Genomic DNA, 15991 nt, shown 5'->3' with positions numbered 1-15991 from the left:
GATATTACTGTGTCAGTCCTTGATCCACTCCAGCAGAGAGCAATTGATTTTAGAGTTTAAAGCTTTCCAACAGGAAGGTGCGTGAGAAGCACCGAGGATCTCATTAAAATTCAGATCCTGATAGCATACTCCTGGCCAGGCCTGGATTCTGCATTCCTAACAGGCTCCTAGAGTGCTTGAATACACAGTTCCCTTTGAGTTGAGACCCTCGTTGGTGGTGGTCCCCACCTCCAGCAGTTCTTGTGTATCTGTGTATCCATTTTCTATGTCTAGGAAGGAAGTGAAATAATTCCTTCTGAGCACTGTCACCCACCCCCACCACCGCATTTGTGTCTTTAATGATCTGCACACTAGAAGACCCCCGTGGGGCCCATCTCCCACCATTCCATTTCTTTAGCTCCATTTCTGTTTATTGTTGTGAAGTCATAAAAGAGACACCGCTCTAAGATCTCATTCCGCGTCTTCTGTGCTTTGAACTTAGGGGGCAGAGTCTATTCTAATCCACATTAAAAACAGTTTAAGAAAATGCAGGCAAAGAATTAATGAGCGTTTACCTTAGGTATGTCCTTGAGATACTGTGCTATTCAGGTTTTTAATTGCTGTGACAGTGGCGTATCTGACACAAGCAAGGATTGTTCTGGGCTCTTTTCAGATGTTTCAGCTCTCCCTGGTGGGAGGATCTGTGGAGAAGAGCAGCTGAACCCATGGTGGCCAGGAGGGAGAGGGGTGGGAGGAAGGAGAGGGGTGGGAGGAGGGAGAGGGGGGAGAGGGGGAGAGGGGAAGAGGGAGAGAGGGGAAGAGGGGGAGAGGGGGAGAGGGGGAGAGGGATGGGAGGAGGGAGAGGGGTGGGAGGAGGGAGAGGGGTGGGAGGAGGGAGAGGGGTGGGAGGAGGGAGAGAGGGGAAGAGGGGGAGAGGGGAAGAGGGGGAGGGGGAGGAAGGGGAGAGTGGGGAGAGAGAGGACAGGAGAGAGAGAGAGAAGGAGAGAGAGAGAAAGAGAAAGAGAGAGAGAGGAGAGGGACAGGGAGGGAAAGGGGAGAGAGAGGGGGAGAGAAAAGGAGAGAGAGGGAGAGAGGAAAGGGGATAAGGCAGGGAGGGAGGGAGAGGGATAGTGCTAGCCAGATTCATACAGGCGTGTCTTCCCCTTTTAGAAAATACTCTGGAAATGTCTGCACAGGCATGCCTGAAGTCATGCATTCCTAGTCTCCTAGGTGCTTCTTAATCCAATCCAGTTCAGCTTGACCAGGAAGGTTAATTGTCACAGATAGCTGGTATCTGTGAAGGAAGTGTATCAAGAAGGGAAAAATATTGGCACAATGGTGCGCTTTAGGATCTTGATGCATTTAAGTGCCTATGAGAAAGAACACACACACACATTTTAAATCCTGGGCTGTAGTTTTTCTGGAAGCTATGGATTTGTTTTTTGCGAAGGATCCTTGCCTCTTTATGGCTGGGCCTTGCAAAGGCAGGGTTATACAATGTCAGAGCACCCAGCTCAGCTCAGAGCAGAAAGTCCATACCTTGTGGGCATATTATAGTCTGTCTAGTCGCCCAATGCTTCAGAATAACCCGCCATCGGCTTTATTAGATGCCTGGCCACAGATCTGCATACTCACAAGCCTTGTGAGCAAATCACTTGTCAGAAAGGCTCAGCTGAAAAAAACTGATGGTTTTGTCAGTGAGGCAGCGTTAAGAGGCCAGGGCTGTCTGCGGAGCTGTGGGATTGGTCTCAGCTTTGAAGGAGGGTGTGAGAGGGGAATGAAGGAAGAAGTGACCAGTCACAGTGGATAAACCCCAAATGCGCATTGCAGGGTCATTCCATGGTGCAGTCCAGCTTTCTCCAGACAGGGATTGGTGTAGTTGATAAGACGAAAGTCTTAGAAGGCTCCGTGTTCTTAGGCGTGCTCACACTTGTGTTGACAAACACAACCACGTGAACTATGCAAGTGTCAGAGAAGCCTGTGAATGTCTGGAATTTTCTGGCTTGGCACTCAGTGAAAAATCACTTCTGTCAGATAAAATCTAGTCAGATGATGGATGGGGCCCTTTATGAAGATAAAATCTAGTCAGATGATGGATGGGGCCCTTTATGAAGGTGTGTAGGTTCATGGCAGTATCTCAGGAATCAGATGAGGGTCTCCTCAGGCCTCCTTTTAGTGCAAATTTCTAATAGATTCAGAGGTCACAATTTGAGTATAGAGACGTCTCTTTTGGGGATGGCTGGGCATTATGAGCTATCTTTTGTTATTGCCTGTCTTTTGAAAGAGTTGAGTGGACAGAGGATGTATTTCTAAGACAGTCACTCTTCAACTGTAACACAAAATCTCAACTTGCAGAGTGATGCCATCTATAGTTTGAGACATTGGATCCAGCCCTCCCTGTGAATAGACCCTGTTCCTGCTTGTGTTATGATTATTAACTCATCAAAAGATGAAACTGACCTTTTTTATTTCTAAATTTCCAGGAACAGGAGGGTTTCTGAGAACACTGGAGTACAGCCAGATCGAAGACTGCCGGCTGATTTGGCTCTACTACAGACAGGCTGGGGAGGTGGGCAAACCTAAAGTGCCTTTAAAAATTAGGTCTGCACACACACAGTAAGTCTTTTATCAATGCAGCCAGGTCCTGGGTTTTGAAGGACTCTTCAGCGGCATCAGTGCAAATGAAACTTTATATTATGCATTTTATGTATTTAGAATTCCAAGACACTGTCTTTTCTTCCCGAAAGTTGACTTAAAAAAAAAAACATAATATAAAAACCCTGTGCTAAATATATTTCTGTTTATTTTTAAATATATTTCAGAAACATCCTTTGAAATGTTTTCTTTTTTGGACTAGCTATAGATCTCAAAAGACAACTAATTGTCTGGGCTTGCTGACAGGCAGAATGGTTAGTGGCCATCAAAGAGGACTCTGGGAAACAAATGAGCCTGGGCTACTGAAGTGTCAGCCTGATGTTTTCTGCAGATTCCTCCCTGGCTCAGGCTTGACTCATTAGACTGATAACATGATAAGCACCTAGTATCAGCCACGGCTTATAACAGCGGTTCTGCCATGGCTCCTCTCCTTCGTGTCAGCGAAGTGTGAAAAACATCTAATTAGCCGTAGCAGCTGTGAGGATGATTTCTCTATTTAAAAAGACAGGAGTGGGGGAGAAAATGGAAGAAAGAGGAGAGAGGTGTAGTTAATCTACAACTATGCTAATTGTCTTCCATCTCAGATTTCTCTGTTCTATTTAAAGACTGACAAAATATAGCAAAACAACTCAGAGTTTTAAAAAGGGGAATTCTTTTTGTTCTTGAGGTCAACATTTTCCAAAGATGGTTAGCTTTCACAGAGCAAGAAGTGTGGCCTCTGAGGGAGAAAATTTACCAATGGTCCTGTGCACTGGGGGATCCTACCTGCTACGGTCCTGGCCTGCAAGGCACAATATGCCTGCTGCTGCCACATTGACATGAATGTAATGGGGGGTTGCCAAGCATTTTCTGATTGGATTTTAGGCCTAGAAAGAGTTCTTTCTTTTTTCCATAAAATGTGTATCTGTTCTTTCAGAATTCCATACATGCAGAGCAAGTATGGAATTAACTGAGAACTGAGCCCTCCCCAGTCTCACTCGTCTGTTTGTATCTTTAAAATATGTCTGAGAGGGTAGTGACAGGGCTCACTGGGGAAAAGCACTTGCGCCTGGGCCTGAATTTGATACCTTAATACACGGGGCAGAAGGACCAAACTCAGCTGTCCCAAATTGTTTACTGGCCTCTACGTTCCTACACACACACACACACACACACACACACCACTTAAAAAATAAGTCTGTCTAAAATTGTCCATTCAACTCAACTTGTGGTCTCTGTCAGCATAAAGCAAAATCACAGAAGTAATTTCTAAGTTGCAGCTAATAATACTTTTGTTCAAATCCTTTCCAGTTTTTTAAGTTCGATCTCCCAAGAAAATGATTAAGAACCATTTTTAGCTTTTCCCATGAGCATTTTCAAAGGGAGTTATCTCATCTTCCGTGTTTTAACATAGCTGTATCCACATTCACATGCATTTTTGTGTTTGCTTATACTTTACATAGTATTAGATTAAATTCTTTTTGAAAAATTTTAGCGTGTATGTGAATGATCAGCTCATGACATGTGTATGTCAGAGATCAGCTTTGTGGAGTTAGTTCTCTCCTTCCACCTTAGGTGGCTTTGGTGACTTGAACTCAGGTCGCTAGGTAACACGGCAAGCATCTTTACCTACTGTGTAAATCTCACAGGCACCCAGATTTCAATTCTTTAAAGAACTTTTGTGGTTGTTCTTAGACAAAACCAAAAAAAAGCAGAATCAGGAATTGTCTTGTTCTTGCTCATTTCTGAACAGTCGTGTAGTGTTTGCAAAACTCACTCGGAGATCTCAAGACAGGGAAGCAATTCATCGTTATTGGTGACTGCGGAGAAGAAAGCCTTTAGTGTTGGCTCGAAACTTCACCTGGATAAGATTTTTTTTTCTGCTTTACTGGCCATAAGAAAGGGCAGAAGCCAATCTGTCAGCAGAGGTAGAATTAGCATTTCTAGGAGGTGTTTGCTAGTCCCCTGAGAGGACCTCACAGCTGTGAACTGAGGTAATAGTCTTTTAAAAAAAACGATGAACTAGCTAGAGAAGCCATGGCTTGTCCTGTGGACGGCTTTGCACTCCCTTGAGTGCTTCTACAGGTCTGGGGCACGACAGGGAGTCAGTGAACTTCAGAGATCAGTATCTAGGGTTGGGGTGTAGCTCAGCCGTGGAGTGCCTGCCTACCCTTCCACAAGGCCCTGAGCTCAATTTCCTTCACCACGTTGACAAAGTGTGCTGGTGTATGCTTGTCTTTTCAGCATGGAGAGAGCAGAGGCTGAAAGACCCGAAGTTCAAGGTCATCCTTGGCGGTATAGGACCCTTGAGACTGGGCTGGGCTATATGAGACTATTTCTAAGGAAAAGAAAATGCAGTACAGTCACCAGTGGCAGTGAATAGATGTGTGGTCCCAATTATTCAGAATGCTGAGGCAGGAGATTCATTTGAAACTAGAAGTTCAAGATTTGTCTGGGCAACACAGTAATAACCTTGTATCAAAAAAAAAAAAAACCCAAGCAAAACAATAATAAAAATAACAAAGGCTACAATATAGAAGAAATGATGAGACTCAGGATTAATGGAAAGAGGAAAGCCCTGTCCACAAGCTCCATTCCCACTGCCCCTACAGCACTCCTGTGGTACAGGAATGAAGCAACATGAATATTGTGCCCTGCTGGAGTCCCTGTTTCTGCCACCAACAGAGAAGTTGCCATGGCAACAGGTACCAGAGGGTTGTGCCCTCCACTTAGCCAGCCCTGTGTGACAGAGCTAATGACTGAAATGCCTGTCAGGTGCAGACTTGGGGAAGATGGGAATGCTTCTAAGTGTTTTGCCCTGTGGGGAAGGGGCTGGAGGCTGGCTGATCTGAGAGAACTGGACAGGATAGTACCCTGAAAGGTTTTAGAAAGCTATTGTAAGGAAAGAAGAGAGAGAGAGAGCGAAAGAGAGAGAGAGAGAGAGAGAGAGAGAGAGAGCGAGAGAGAGAGAGAGAGAGAGAGAGGAATCATTCTCGAAGATGTTCAGTACAACCAGAAGAGGCCGGACAGAGCTTGCTCCCGTCTCATGAAGAGTCAGATCTTATAACAGGCTAGAGAGTTCAGAAGTAACTCAACTATAAAGGGTAATTTAGAGTGTGATAAAGAACAGGTGTCAGTCACTGATGCTGGACAGTGGACCAGCCATTGAGGGGGAAAAAAGTTGGTTTCCTACCAGTCTCCTTTCAGTGGAGCCAACACGTAGATCTTACCATTAAAACAAAATCATTGCAAGAAATAGGGACTAATTCATAAAGTATATTCCGTATGGAGAAGGCAGTAAATAAAATTCCAAAGGCATACAACGCTAACATTTATCATGCAAATACTAGAGACTTCTACAAAGGAAAAAGTCCGTACATTAAAAAATAGAAATTGAACTAGGAAAACATTCGAATATAAATTATCTCATGACAGTTCATTTTTATTTCTTCTTGATTGATTTAGAATCACCTAGAAGACTGAGATACACCTTCAGCATATCCATGAGGCGCTATCTAGCAGAGATTAACTGAAAAGATGCATCCTGAACACAGGTGTACCCATCATCTAGGTTGGAGACTTGAGTGAAGTACGAGGGGGAAAGGAGACAGCCTGAAAGTGACAGCATCTCCCTCTCCTCAAGCCAAGCACCCTGCTCTGCTCTGTCCGCTCTACAATGATGGACTGGATCCTCTTGGAACATCAAACAAAATATCTGCTTCCTCCCTTATGTTGTTTCTAGAAGGTATTTTGCTTATAGCAATATGAAAGTAACTAAGTATATTACTTAATATATAAATTATCCGTACAAACCAGTTCATAAGTGACCAACAAACCAATAAGAAAAAAAAATGTCTAAATAATCTTTGAATGAAGAATAGAGTAAGCAGGCAGCTTCCAGAAAAACAAATACAAATGATACAGATCCATGCACCAGGAAATTTAACCTCACCCATGAGTAATGAAAATGTAAATTAAGGCAAAAGCCAAACTGCGTTATCCAATAAAGCATAGCAAAACTTACAGGGATATTATGGGGCACTAGTTTGGTTGAGTACGTTGGAAAAAGGGAACTGTCATTTGGACTACTTCAGAAGGAAGTTTGTAATAACTACCAAAATTAACTACCAAAATGAAACGTAAGCATATCCTCAGACAGAAATCACTTACAAAGCTATTTACTATGAAAATATCATAGGAACAAAAGGCAAAGTATAATGAATGCTATCATTAGATGTAGAAATCCTTATTACATGTGCAGGAAAGGGAGGAATGGAGCGTTGACACATTGGCTAATGGGAGTACATTCTTCTTTGCACTTGCGTAAAAGTGTGTGCTGTGCTGGTTACTGAGAAGGAAAATGATAAATCAGATAGCACAAAGATTAAGTGTATGAAATAAGTGCATTAATTATGAGCTCTTAGCACGACGATGAGAAAAGAAATGAAGTTGTAATTATAAAAGCTGGAACGATTACTTTTAAGTGCTTGCAGGTGGTAAAGAAAGCCAAACACCAGCTTGTATTTAGGAAGGAAGCTGAATAGATGTGTGAAGTTTTTAAATGTTCATTATCTCCATAACTCCTTTGCATGTGAAGATATAAAAATATTTTATCTTCAGATGGTAGAAAAGAAATTTGGAATATGGACAAGACACCAGCTCATTAAAAACCATAGCACTGGGGCTGAGGAGATGGCTCAGTGGGGAAATCACTTGCCACATGAGTGTGAGGGCTGGAGCTTGGATTCCCCCCCACCCGTGTCAAAGCCAGGTAGATTTGGAGGCCACCTGTAATCCCAGCACTGAGAAGAAAGAGACAGGCAATCCCAGGGACAAGTTGGTGAACTAGGCTCCCTGGAGTCAGCAAGCTCCAGATTCTGTCAAAGAGGCCTCCATCAAGCGGAGAGTGAATGAAGATACTCAAGGTTAACTTTGGGCCTCTACACACATGTGCACACATGTGCATTCACACCTGCATACCCACCCTCCCACACACATTCAAGCACACCATGCAGAAATGCATACACACAAAGAACATAATCACAGCCACAGAGGCAGGATGCCTTCAGACATGCATTATTTTCAGTGGTAAAACGGGCTGATGTGGTGACCAGAAACCATGATTTCCAGTTCCTAGAAAGACTATTATGGAATGTCAGGGGTGGAGTTGTTACAATGAACAACCTTAAGTACCATGTTATATGGGAGCAGGTTCATGTTCCTAGGCGGGCTGCTGTGACAAATGCTCTGGAGAGCTGCCAGAGTCTATGGGGAGTTTGGGTGCTCAGCCCTGGGTTCCTGACACACCCTGCCCTTGGGGTTGGCCATGAGGGTTAGAGTGTCTGTGAGGATTTCTGGTAAGGATGGTTGAGTATCCGACTCTGGTTCATTTAAGGGCTAGAAGTCAGACAGCTCAGGGTTACAGTGGCTACTGTGAGTTCAGCTGTTAGCGCCTTCCGAAGGCAGGTTTCTTGAGGCTGATGTTTCCCTGTGTGAATCATGCCAAGCAAACATGCTGTGTGCAGTCAGGCCCTGTGAAACAGTAAGACGCCATTATCCTTGTAACCAGAAGACCTGTGGGAGTGAATTTTATCGGCTATAATGCTCTTCTGAAAGAAATGCCTCTGGTCTAATTCATTGTGTGACAAATACCATGAATGGGACCAGACTCCCAAGGGCTCTATGGGTGTGCACACACACAGCTTGGTGCACACAGAAACGGGTGGTAGCTGACTCTTGGACTCTTGCTTTCTCCTGTTTGTTTTGCTTCTGTGTTTTACAGGCTGCGGGCGCCATCTGTAGCCATGTCTTGCTGGCAAGCCATTCTCATTCCAAGGGAGTAAGATTCTGAATGTGACAGAGGGAAGAACACCAGACCCAACAATTCTAAGAGGTGACTCACAGCAGCTGCTCTCTGTGACCCTTAAAGCCAGACAGGCTGGGGTTGCTTTTCCTATCTGATAATGGCTCTTCTAAAAACACTTCCAAGGGCTGATTAACAAGGACTTTCCTCATGGCTTCTGCAAAATGCCTGAGGAAAGCAGCTTAAGGGAGGAAGGAAGGGCTTGAAGGAGCATCAAGGGGGAGCAGACGCGCTGCATCTGGATCCAGCACGCCAGAGGAGTGCGGTGCCCAGTTCTCTGTCTCCTTTTCTATTAGTCCAGGACCCCTGTCCACAGCACGGTACTGCCCACATTCAAGATGGGTGTTTCCTCCTCCGTTCGACCTCTCTGGAAATGCTCTCAGACATACCCAGAGTGTGTCTCCCAGGCAATTCTAAATCTAGTGGATAAAGAGGATGAGCTACTTTAGTTCTTTACTTTTCTGGGGCTGGAGATCACACCTGGGCATCGCACATACCAGGCACGTGTTCTGCGACTAAAGCAGGACCCCAGCCCTGTCTTCTTTCTTTCCGTAGCCTACTTCCATGGGCTCTTCAAGGAACCCCTCAGATTTGGCGAGAGGTTCTCAACCCTGCTACATACTGGAGGCACTTGAGGAGGTTTCACCTACAGACACTAGCAAGCTGTCCTCATTAGCTTTATTTACCCAGAGTGCAGAACCCACAATGACACCCCGGGAATTCTACAGTGCCCCTCTCCCCCCGAGGTAGAGATCAGCACAAGATGAACACTTCAGACTTCCTCATGCATGTGGCAAGCCACCGAGGACTCCTGGGGCCACTGAGGACTCCTGGGGCCACCGAGGACTCCTAGAGGAAGTGGAGGTGCTGACTCGGTCCCTCTTAGTAGGATTCCTCCTCTCCACCAAGCTTCCAGGTGACTTGAGGCTACCAAATGGAGGGCACACTTCAAAGTCCCTCCATGAAAAACCTTAGTCAAGATGTCTCAGACCAGGCCAGGCCTGGCCAGTGTTCACCTTCATTCTTTTTCTGTCCCAAACGCTAGTCCCACCCTCACATTATTTGTAGAAAAAAATATTATTTTTGTGTACATGCTATTGTTTTCTTTTTGACTCTCTCATAGCGAGAATTATCCCTCTATTCAAGCTTGGGGGATTATCTAGACCCTTCAAAATCCTGGGCTCAGAGCTCAGAATGGTGAGTGTAGGCTTGCAGAGACGAGAGTGCAGCCGCTGGCATGAGGAATCTCATTGGAATCTCACAGTTAGTGTCAGATTTACAAGTTAAATTAAAATCTCTCTGTGTGTGCTTGTGTGTGTCTTTCTCTCTGCCTGCCTGCCTGCCTGCCTGTCTGTCTGTCTGTCTGTCTTTCTCTGTGTGTGTTCAGAGGCCAATATCAGATATCTTCCTTAGTTACTCTCTATCTTAATTTCTGAGACTATGTCTCTCACTGATTCTGGAGCTCACTGATTCTGCTAGCTGGCCAGTGGGCCCCAGAGCTCACCCAGTTTTCACTGCCTCACGTCTGAGATCATAAATTCATACCGTCATGCCTGGTTCCTCTCCCCCCCCTTCTTGTGAATGCTGGGTCTCGAACTCGGGTCCTCATGCTTGTAAGGCAAGCATTTTAATGAATGAGCCATCATTTGAGTTCCACACACTAATTTTAAATGGAAAACACTTAGAGTTGAGTAGATTCTGAAAGAGAGCTAATTGGAGCTTCTGTTTCTGAGAAAGAGGGAGGATTCTGGAGGACAAGGCAGTCACAGTTCTCTCTTTGGGATATGTTTTCGTCCCAGGGGAGTAAGCCTACCAGAACTCCCTTCCTGAGAGAGACAGAGACCCTCACACTTTCACGACAAGCATTATTATAGACATCCTCATCTCTCATCTGTTCCGGGAATCCTAGTAATAGGCCACTGTAACTTGTTTTATCTACCTTTGTACATGGGCTAGAGGCCTTTGGTTTTTGACAGTTTGTTAAGTTACATCTTTTAGATGCTCCTTTTTTTTGAAGCGAGAATTTTTTTGTTTGTTTTTTTTCTTTTCTTTTCTCCTGTTGCTCTATCTTTTATCATCTTCACCCTTGGGCCTCACTGAATTTAAGAGGGCAGGGGAAATGCTTTCCTCCTTATTTGTCTCATTGGAGGCTGCTGTGAAGTAACCACCCACCCTGACTTCTCTTTGTTCCCTCTTCTCTTTTCCCCTGTAGCCCTCTCCTGCTCCCATTTACCTAAAAGAATGAAGATGAAATCATGTGACCTAAATAAGCCGTCTGTTTCAGAGTTTGAAGAAGGTATTCGATTCTTTCTTCTAATAGAGTTCACAAGACTGACATTTAACAGCAAAAGGTGTTTCCCCAATTATAGAAATGGTTTGTGATTGGATCTAAATTCCAACTGGCTGACTTGTCGTCTTTCCTTCCTTCCTTCCTTCCTTCCTTCCTTCCTTCCTTCCTTCCTTCCTTCCTTCCTCCCTTCCTCCCTTCCTCCCTCCCTTCTTTCTTCCTCCCTCCCTCCCTCCCTCCCTTCCTTCCTTCCTTCTTCTCCCTCCACCCTTTCTTTTTTCCTTTCTGACATTCTGACAGGGTTCTGCTATGTAACCCAGGCTGACCTTGAACTTGGAATCCTCTTGCCTAAGTGCTACAATTACAGGACGTGGAATACAGACTTTAATTTGTGTGTTGAATACCAACAGAACTGTTTTCTAAACTGTACGCATTTGCATGAATCAATCAGAAGGAAGCCGCCGTGAACAAAGCAGCTTTTTAAGTCCCTGAACTAAAATAGTTTTGCCTCTACAACTGCATTTCACAGACCTTAAAAGCAAACAATTGGCTAATTAAGCCATAATGAATATGAGCTCATCTTGGCTCGAGGAAGCATTTAGATATTTTTTGAATCCGGTTTCCTGGCAGAGGACCCCACATGCTCACAGCTACCCATAGCCTCTACTTGCAGTATCTATCTGCAGCGCCCCAGAACCTGAAAGGCAGCTCGCCAGCTGTCCCCCCTCACACGTGCAGGACTGTATCTGAGGACTCGCTCTCTCTGTGGCCCTGACACATGTCTTTGAGCCGGTTACATTTTCCATCTTCCCTTTCTTTCTAATGCAGCGGGAATGCTTCCTTTGTTCAAGCCAGCCCAGGAGGAAAGCCCAACCTGCTGAGTGCCCTTAACAACACTCATGAAGGGAGTTGCTGGGAGTGCCCTGGGCACAAGACGCTCTCATCGCTCTTGTTATAGGAATCCAGGAATCCGTTAAGTGAGGAGCAGAGAGGGCTGCTTAGTCTGTCAATCGGCTCTCCTGACAATGGGACAGTTCTGGCTTCACAAATCTTCCAGGGACAGTCCTAGGGACAGTTCCAGGGACATCACCGTGGTGATGGCTGCTCTACAGCTGAATGCTGGTTCAGGCCTGCAAGGTGATGAAAGCAATCATGCGTGCACTGCTGTATGATGGGTTGTTTACAAATTGGAGTCTCTCTCTCTCTCTCTCTCTCTCTGTGTGTGTGTGTGTGTGTGTGTGGGAGTGGGGTTTGGAAGCTTCAGTGGACATTCTCAAGCTATAGCAAACGGTCTAGCATAATAACCATAATGACAATTAATATTGTGACAGTTAATATTTACAAGCTTGCTATGAATCTATGATTGTTTCGAGTTAAAATTTTTTAAATATATTTTTTTGTTTTATGTGTGTGTGTGTTGGCAGTGCCCCAGAGACCAGAAGAAGGTTTCAGATGTCCCAGATCTGGACTTCCAGATGGTTGTGAGCCAGTACTGGGAGCTGGGAACTGAACACCGCTTCTCTGCAACAGAGCCTAACCACTGAGTGCATCATCTCATGTGCAGTTCTCGTGACTTAGGTCTTCGTGTCCCTATTTTAGGGATGGAGAAACTGAGGAGTGAGGTTATGGCAGCTGTCTGAGTTTAACCTGTTGGTAAGAAGCAACAGAGGCGTTGGAATTTAGGCTTCATTCCCACGTTGCTCTGTCTTGTGAACTCTTACTGTTTTGGGGGTCACTAACATCCCTGGTCAGTTGGGGTGGCCTGGAGACCTCCTGAGAACTGAATTTGCAGGTCACTGAGAAATTTATATGCTATTTCTCCACTTCCACTTTACCAGTGAAAAGACTGGGTTTAGGTGGGTTATCTGTGCTGTCAACCAACGGTCAGCCCAAGCCGGGCTGAGAGCAGAGTTGTAGTTCAAAATTTGAGTTTTCATTCAATTAACTTCACTACCGATACTACTTCCTTTTGTTTGAGCCCGGTGCTTTCAAATTGCGTGTCTTACCAGCTGCAGAAATGGGGCCAAACCCACAGGGCTGTGTGAGTGTAGATGAGATCGGGGGTGCTCAGGATGGTGTGGCCTGGACTGGGCTCTGTAAGAGTGGATGCAGCTCTTTCAGATTTAGCAATCTGTGATGCTGATGGGAGGTGAATCCCTATGCTGTTTTGGAGGGAAAGCGGGCAAAAGTGAGGAAACGATTTGGCCAAGCCATCTATAGCCATGATGCAGACAGTAGTTTGGGTAGCTCTTAACTGATGTGAAGAGCCCTGTCCCTATGCTCTCAACCTCTGACTTCTCTGTTTCCGCTTTTGAATAGAAATAACCCTTTTGCCTTTCATAGGAGCCAAGCATTACACTGAGAACGCGCGCGCGCACACGCACGACTCATCACTTCCTTCCTGCTGTGTCTTAATCCTCCACCGACAGTGCCGGCAAGGGTCTACAACCAAACTATTCTACAGATGAGGAAAGAGAGGTCGAAAGGAATGAAGCCCAAGATAGTTCCAAGACTTTACCTGAATCCAAGTGGTCTAGGTGCCAAGGGTCAGTGGCAGAAGACATGGGGGAAAGAGTCAAGGGGGAGGCCCCACAGTTGGACTCCACCAGCTCGCCCTGGATGTGCACGTGGGCGGAGGCGTTCGTCTGTCTCAAGGCTGCTTTGAGGGGGGCGATGTGGTTGAACTGGACTCTGGACAGGCAGCCTGTGAAGCCTGGGGTGTTGTATTTGTGAATTTCTTGGTCGATCTTCCCCGTTTCTAGAAAGAAAAGAAAGAGAAAATTAGAATCCAGGCCCATTCACCGTAGCCTGTGGCAAAGCAGAGCAGTCCCGCAGTGCCTGTGTGCCGAGCGCTTTGTTAGGTTCCAGCTTTGACGGACACGGTTTTGGAGATGAGATAGTCAGAGTATCCTGGGCCTCAAGGCTGCAGACTTTAATGAAATACCATTTTGCTAAAGAACATGGGAGGGTGAGAATAAGATTGCAATTGAGAAAACAAAACAGTAACTATGACAACATAACCACTTATGATTGATTCTCTCGAAGCCACACGAATTACCATACCAGCATGCGCTGGTCCTGACTGCTTTTTCTTCTTGTTTTTCCCGCTCTCTGACTATTTTAGACATATTACACAAAGGGCCCTGCTTACCTCTCCTAGTCACTTTTAATTTCTCCTTAAGGCGTCTTTATTTTGAAAGAAAAGGAATGAAAGGAGAAAGAAGAAAAGAGACTTTCCATAGCTGAGAATTTTGCTTTTCCTTTTTCTGACGAACAGTATGCTTGGAATTCCAAGGTTTATGGGATCTCTGTTTGTTAGCATTCAGGTATTATGCTGGTGTCCCCTTGAGGACCGGGCAGGATACGCCATCCCAGTGCTGGCCTGCTCAAGGTCCTGACAGCATCCTCCTTCGCTGTTGGGGGCTGCAGATCCCTGTCCCCTTGACTTTCTTTGCCTGCCTCAGACCCTTTGCCTGCTGGAGTGAACTGAGCAAAACAACTTGTTTACCTGCGCCTGCAGCTGCTCGGAGCACGAGATCCTCGAGTTCCTGATGGCAGGGGAGTGAATTCTGGTGGGTTTTACAGCTGGAAATCCCAAGAGCTGGGATGTGGCTATCAGTTAAGGATCCCTATATAAGCTTCCCTAGAGCACAATAAAGTTAGCATTCCTGTTTCAAGGATGACCTGTGTCCCTGTGTCTCTCTGTGTGTATGTTTTTAAATCTCCAGCCTAGTTCCTGGCTTGCGTACTGCGTACTACACTCTGCTACATTGGCACTATGTCCCTTCATAAAAGGTGGGCCTACGCGCCTGCAGTCTCTCTTCTCATCTTCTGCTGCTCCTGTCTCGGAGGCCAGTCTCTCGCTCCCCTGCCCTTTCCATTCCTGTCCCCAATAAACTCTCCACATGAGCTCTGTCACTTGAGTGAGTCTCTCCTGCCATTTTTAAACTATAACAGTGTTAGTACAGGATGGAGCGTTTGAAAGTTAGGAAATATTCCCAGTTCGGTTCCAGCATTCAGTCCATTTATGAATCATCACCTCCCCCAGTTTGTACGGTCAATGTCTTCCTATAAACTCTCAGCTCAAGGTCACCCTGGCTTCAGGCAGCCCCAAGTACCTACGTGTGGTAACTCGGCACTGTTTGTCAGTCAAGGCAGAGGCTGCATTCCCAGCTTCTTATCTCTGTTCTTAGGACCCAGAAGACTAACGCTGATGGAATCCTTAAGTGCTTAAGGCTATCTGGTCCCACATCTCTGAACCAGAAAGATTTTTGATCTGAGAAACAAACCCTGTATTTGGTAACAGCATCAAAGTCCTTGGTAAACGAGAGAAGCCATTTCAGCTGGGGATCGCAGTAGAGGGCACCTCTGAGGGTGAAAGGAAAAGGAACGCCAGGCTGGCTGTGTTATGTTCGGGAACTGTGGGAATCTGCGGGGACCACAGCTTGAGGCTAGACCGGGTCGGGCCTTGAAGGCTGCATTCAAATGTTCTCATTTCAGGAGTAAAAGCAAAGATGTTGAAACTTCAGAGGGCTCTTGTGGAAAAGATAACTGAAGAGGCAATGTAGCAACTGCTCTGAGCAGGTGCTGGCGTGAGCACCCCTACCCACAGACCCTGTCTTTGCCACACAGCCGAGGTCAGATCATGCTGTGGACCTGGATAAAGACCCATCCTCCTGCTGGCTCCTCTGTAATCCCTGCCCCCCCCCCCCCCCCGCGCCGTGCGAAAGCTGAGATCACACACAGAGAATCGGGTTGGGTTTTGTTTCTTCTGTAGAGACCTGAGTGTGTGTGGGTACTTTCCATTTTTAAGTTTTAGTCAGGCAGCTCTGGAACTTGCTGTGTAGCTGAAGCTACTCTGGACTTCACTGTTTCAGCCTCCCAAATCCTGAGATGAAAGGAGTGAGCCACTACGGACATCTATCTTAGTGGATGAGGAGCGTCTGACTTCAGTTGAATTTCACATAGTCCTCGACACAGATTTTTAAACTTTAGGAAGGTGGACTTCCCTACCACACAGACCAGAGTGGACAGTTCCAAAGCTCTCCCTGTCAAGAGAGTTCTCCATTTAATCTTCCTGAAGACAGGGCCCCAAGGCAGGGACACCACACCTGAGTGCGTGGAGGGAGCCCAGAAGTAGGCTTCTGATGTGTCAGCCACGGGGGCAGAAGTTTGGGGCTGATGGTGGGAGCAGGCCACGGGAGATGTCTCCTTGCATGCTCCCCTTT

General features: G+C 45.9%; 1 protein-coding gene and 1 long non-coding RNA gene across 3 annotated transcripts in view; one reads left to right on the top strand and one right to left on the bottom strand.

The window, feature by feature from the left end:
* The window catches only part of Cntnap2 (contactin associated protein 2), a 2060022-nt gene that overhangs the window by 14782 nt on the left and 2029249 nt on the right, over positions 1 to 15991 (bottom strand). For both annotated transcript variants that reach the window (XM_085683653.2, XM_085683655.2), the window contains one exon: positions 13282 to 13521. In XM_085683653.2, coding sequence (XP_085539779.1) covers positions 13282 to 13521 — 240 coding nt within the window. The remainder of the gene's footprint in view (positions 1 to 13281; positions 13522 to 15991) is intronic.
* On the top strand, positions 448 to 10922 carry LOC146889683 (uncharacterized). The gene is made up of 5 exons (XR_014999870.2): positions 448 to 559; positions 2463 to 2548; positions 6079 to 6358; positions 8396 to 8506; positions 10689 to 10922. It is a non-coding gene; the product is annotated as an uncharacterized LOC146889683 (long non-coding RNA).

The sequence above is a fragment of the Myodes glareolus genome, chromosome 25 (genome assembly GCF_982192425.1).
Source record: "Myodes glareolus chromosome 25, mMyoGla1.1, whole genome shotgun sequence".
NCBI lineage: Eukaryota > Metazoa > Chordata > Mammalia > Rodentia > Cricetidae > Myodes > Myodes glareolus.
The sequence above is the reverse complement of the archived record's forward strand: the minus strand, read 5'-3'. Positions and strand labels throughout refer to the sequence as shown.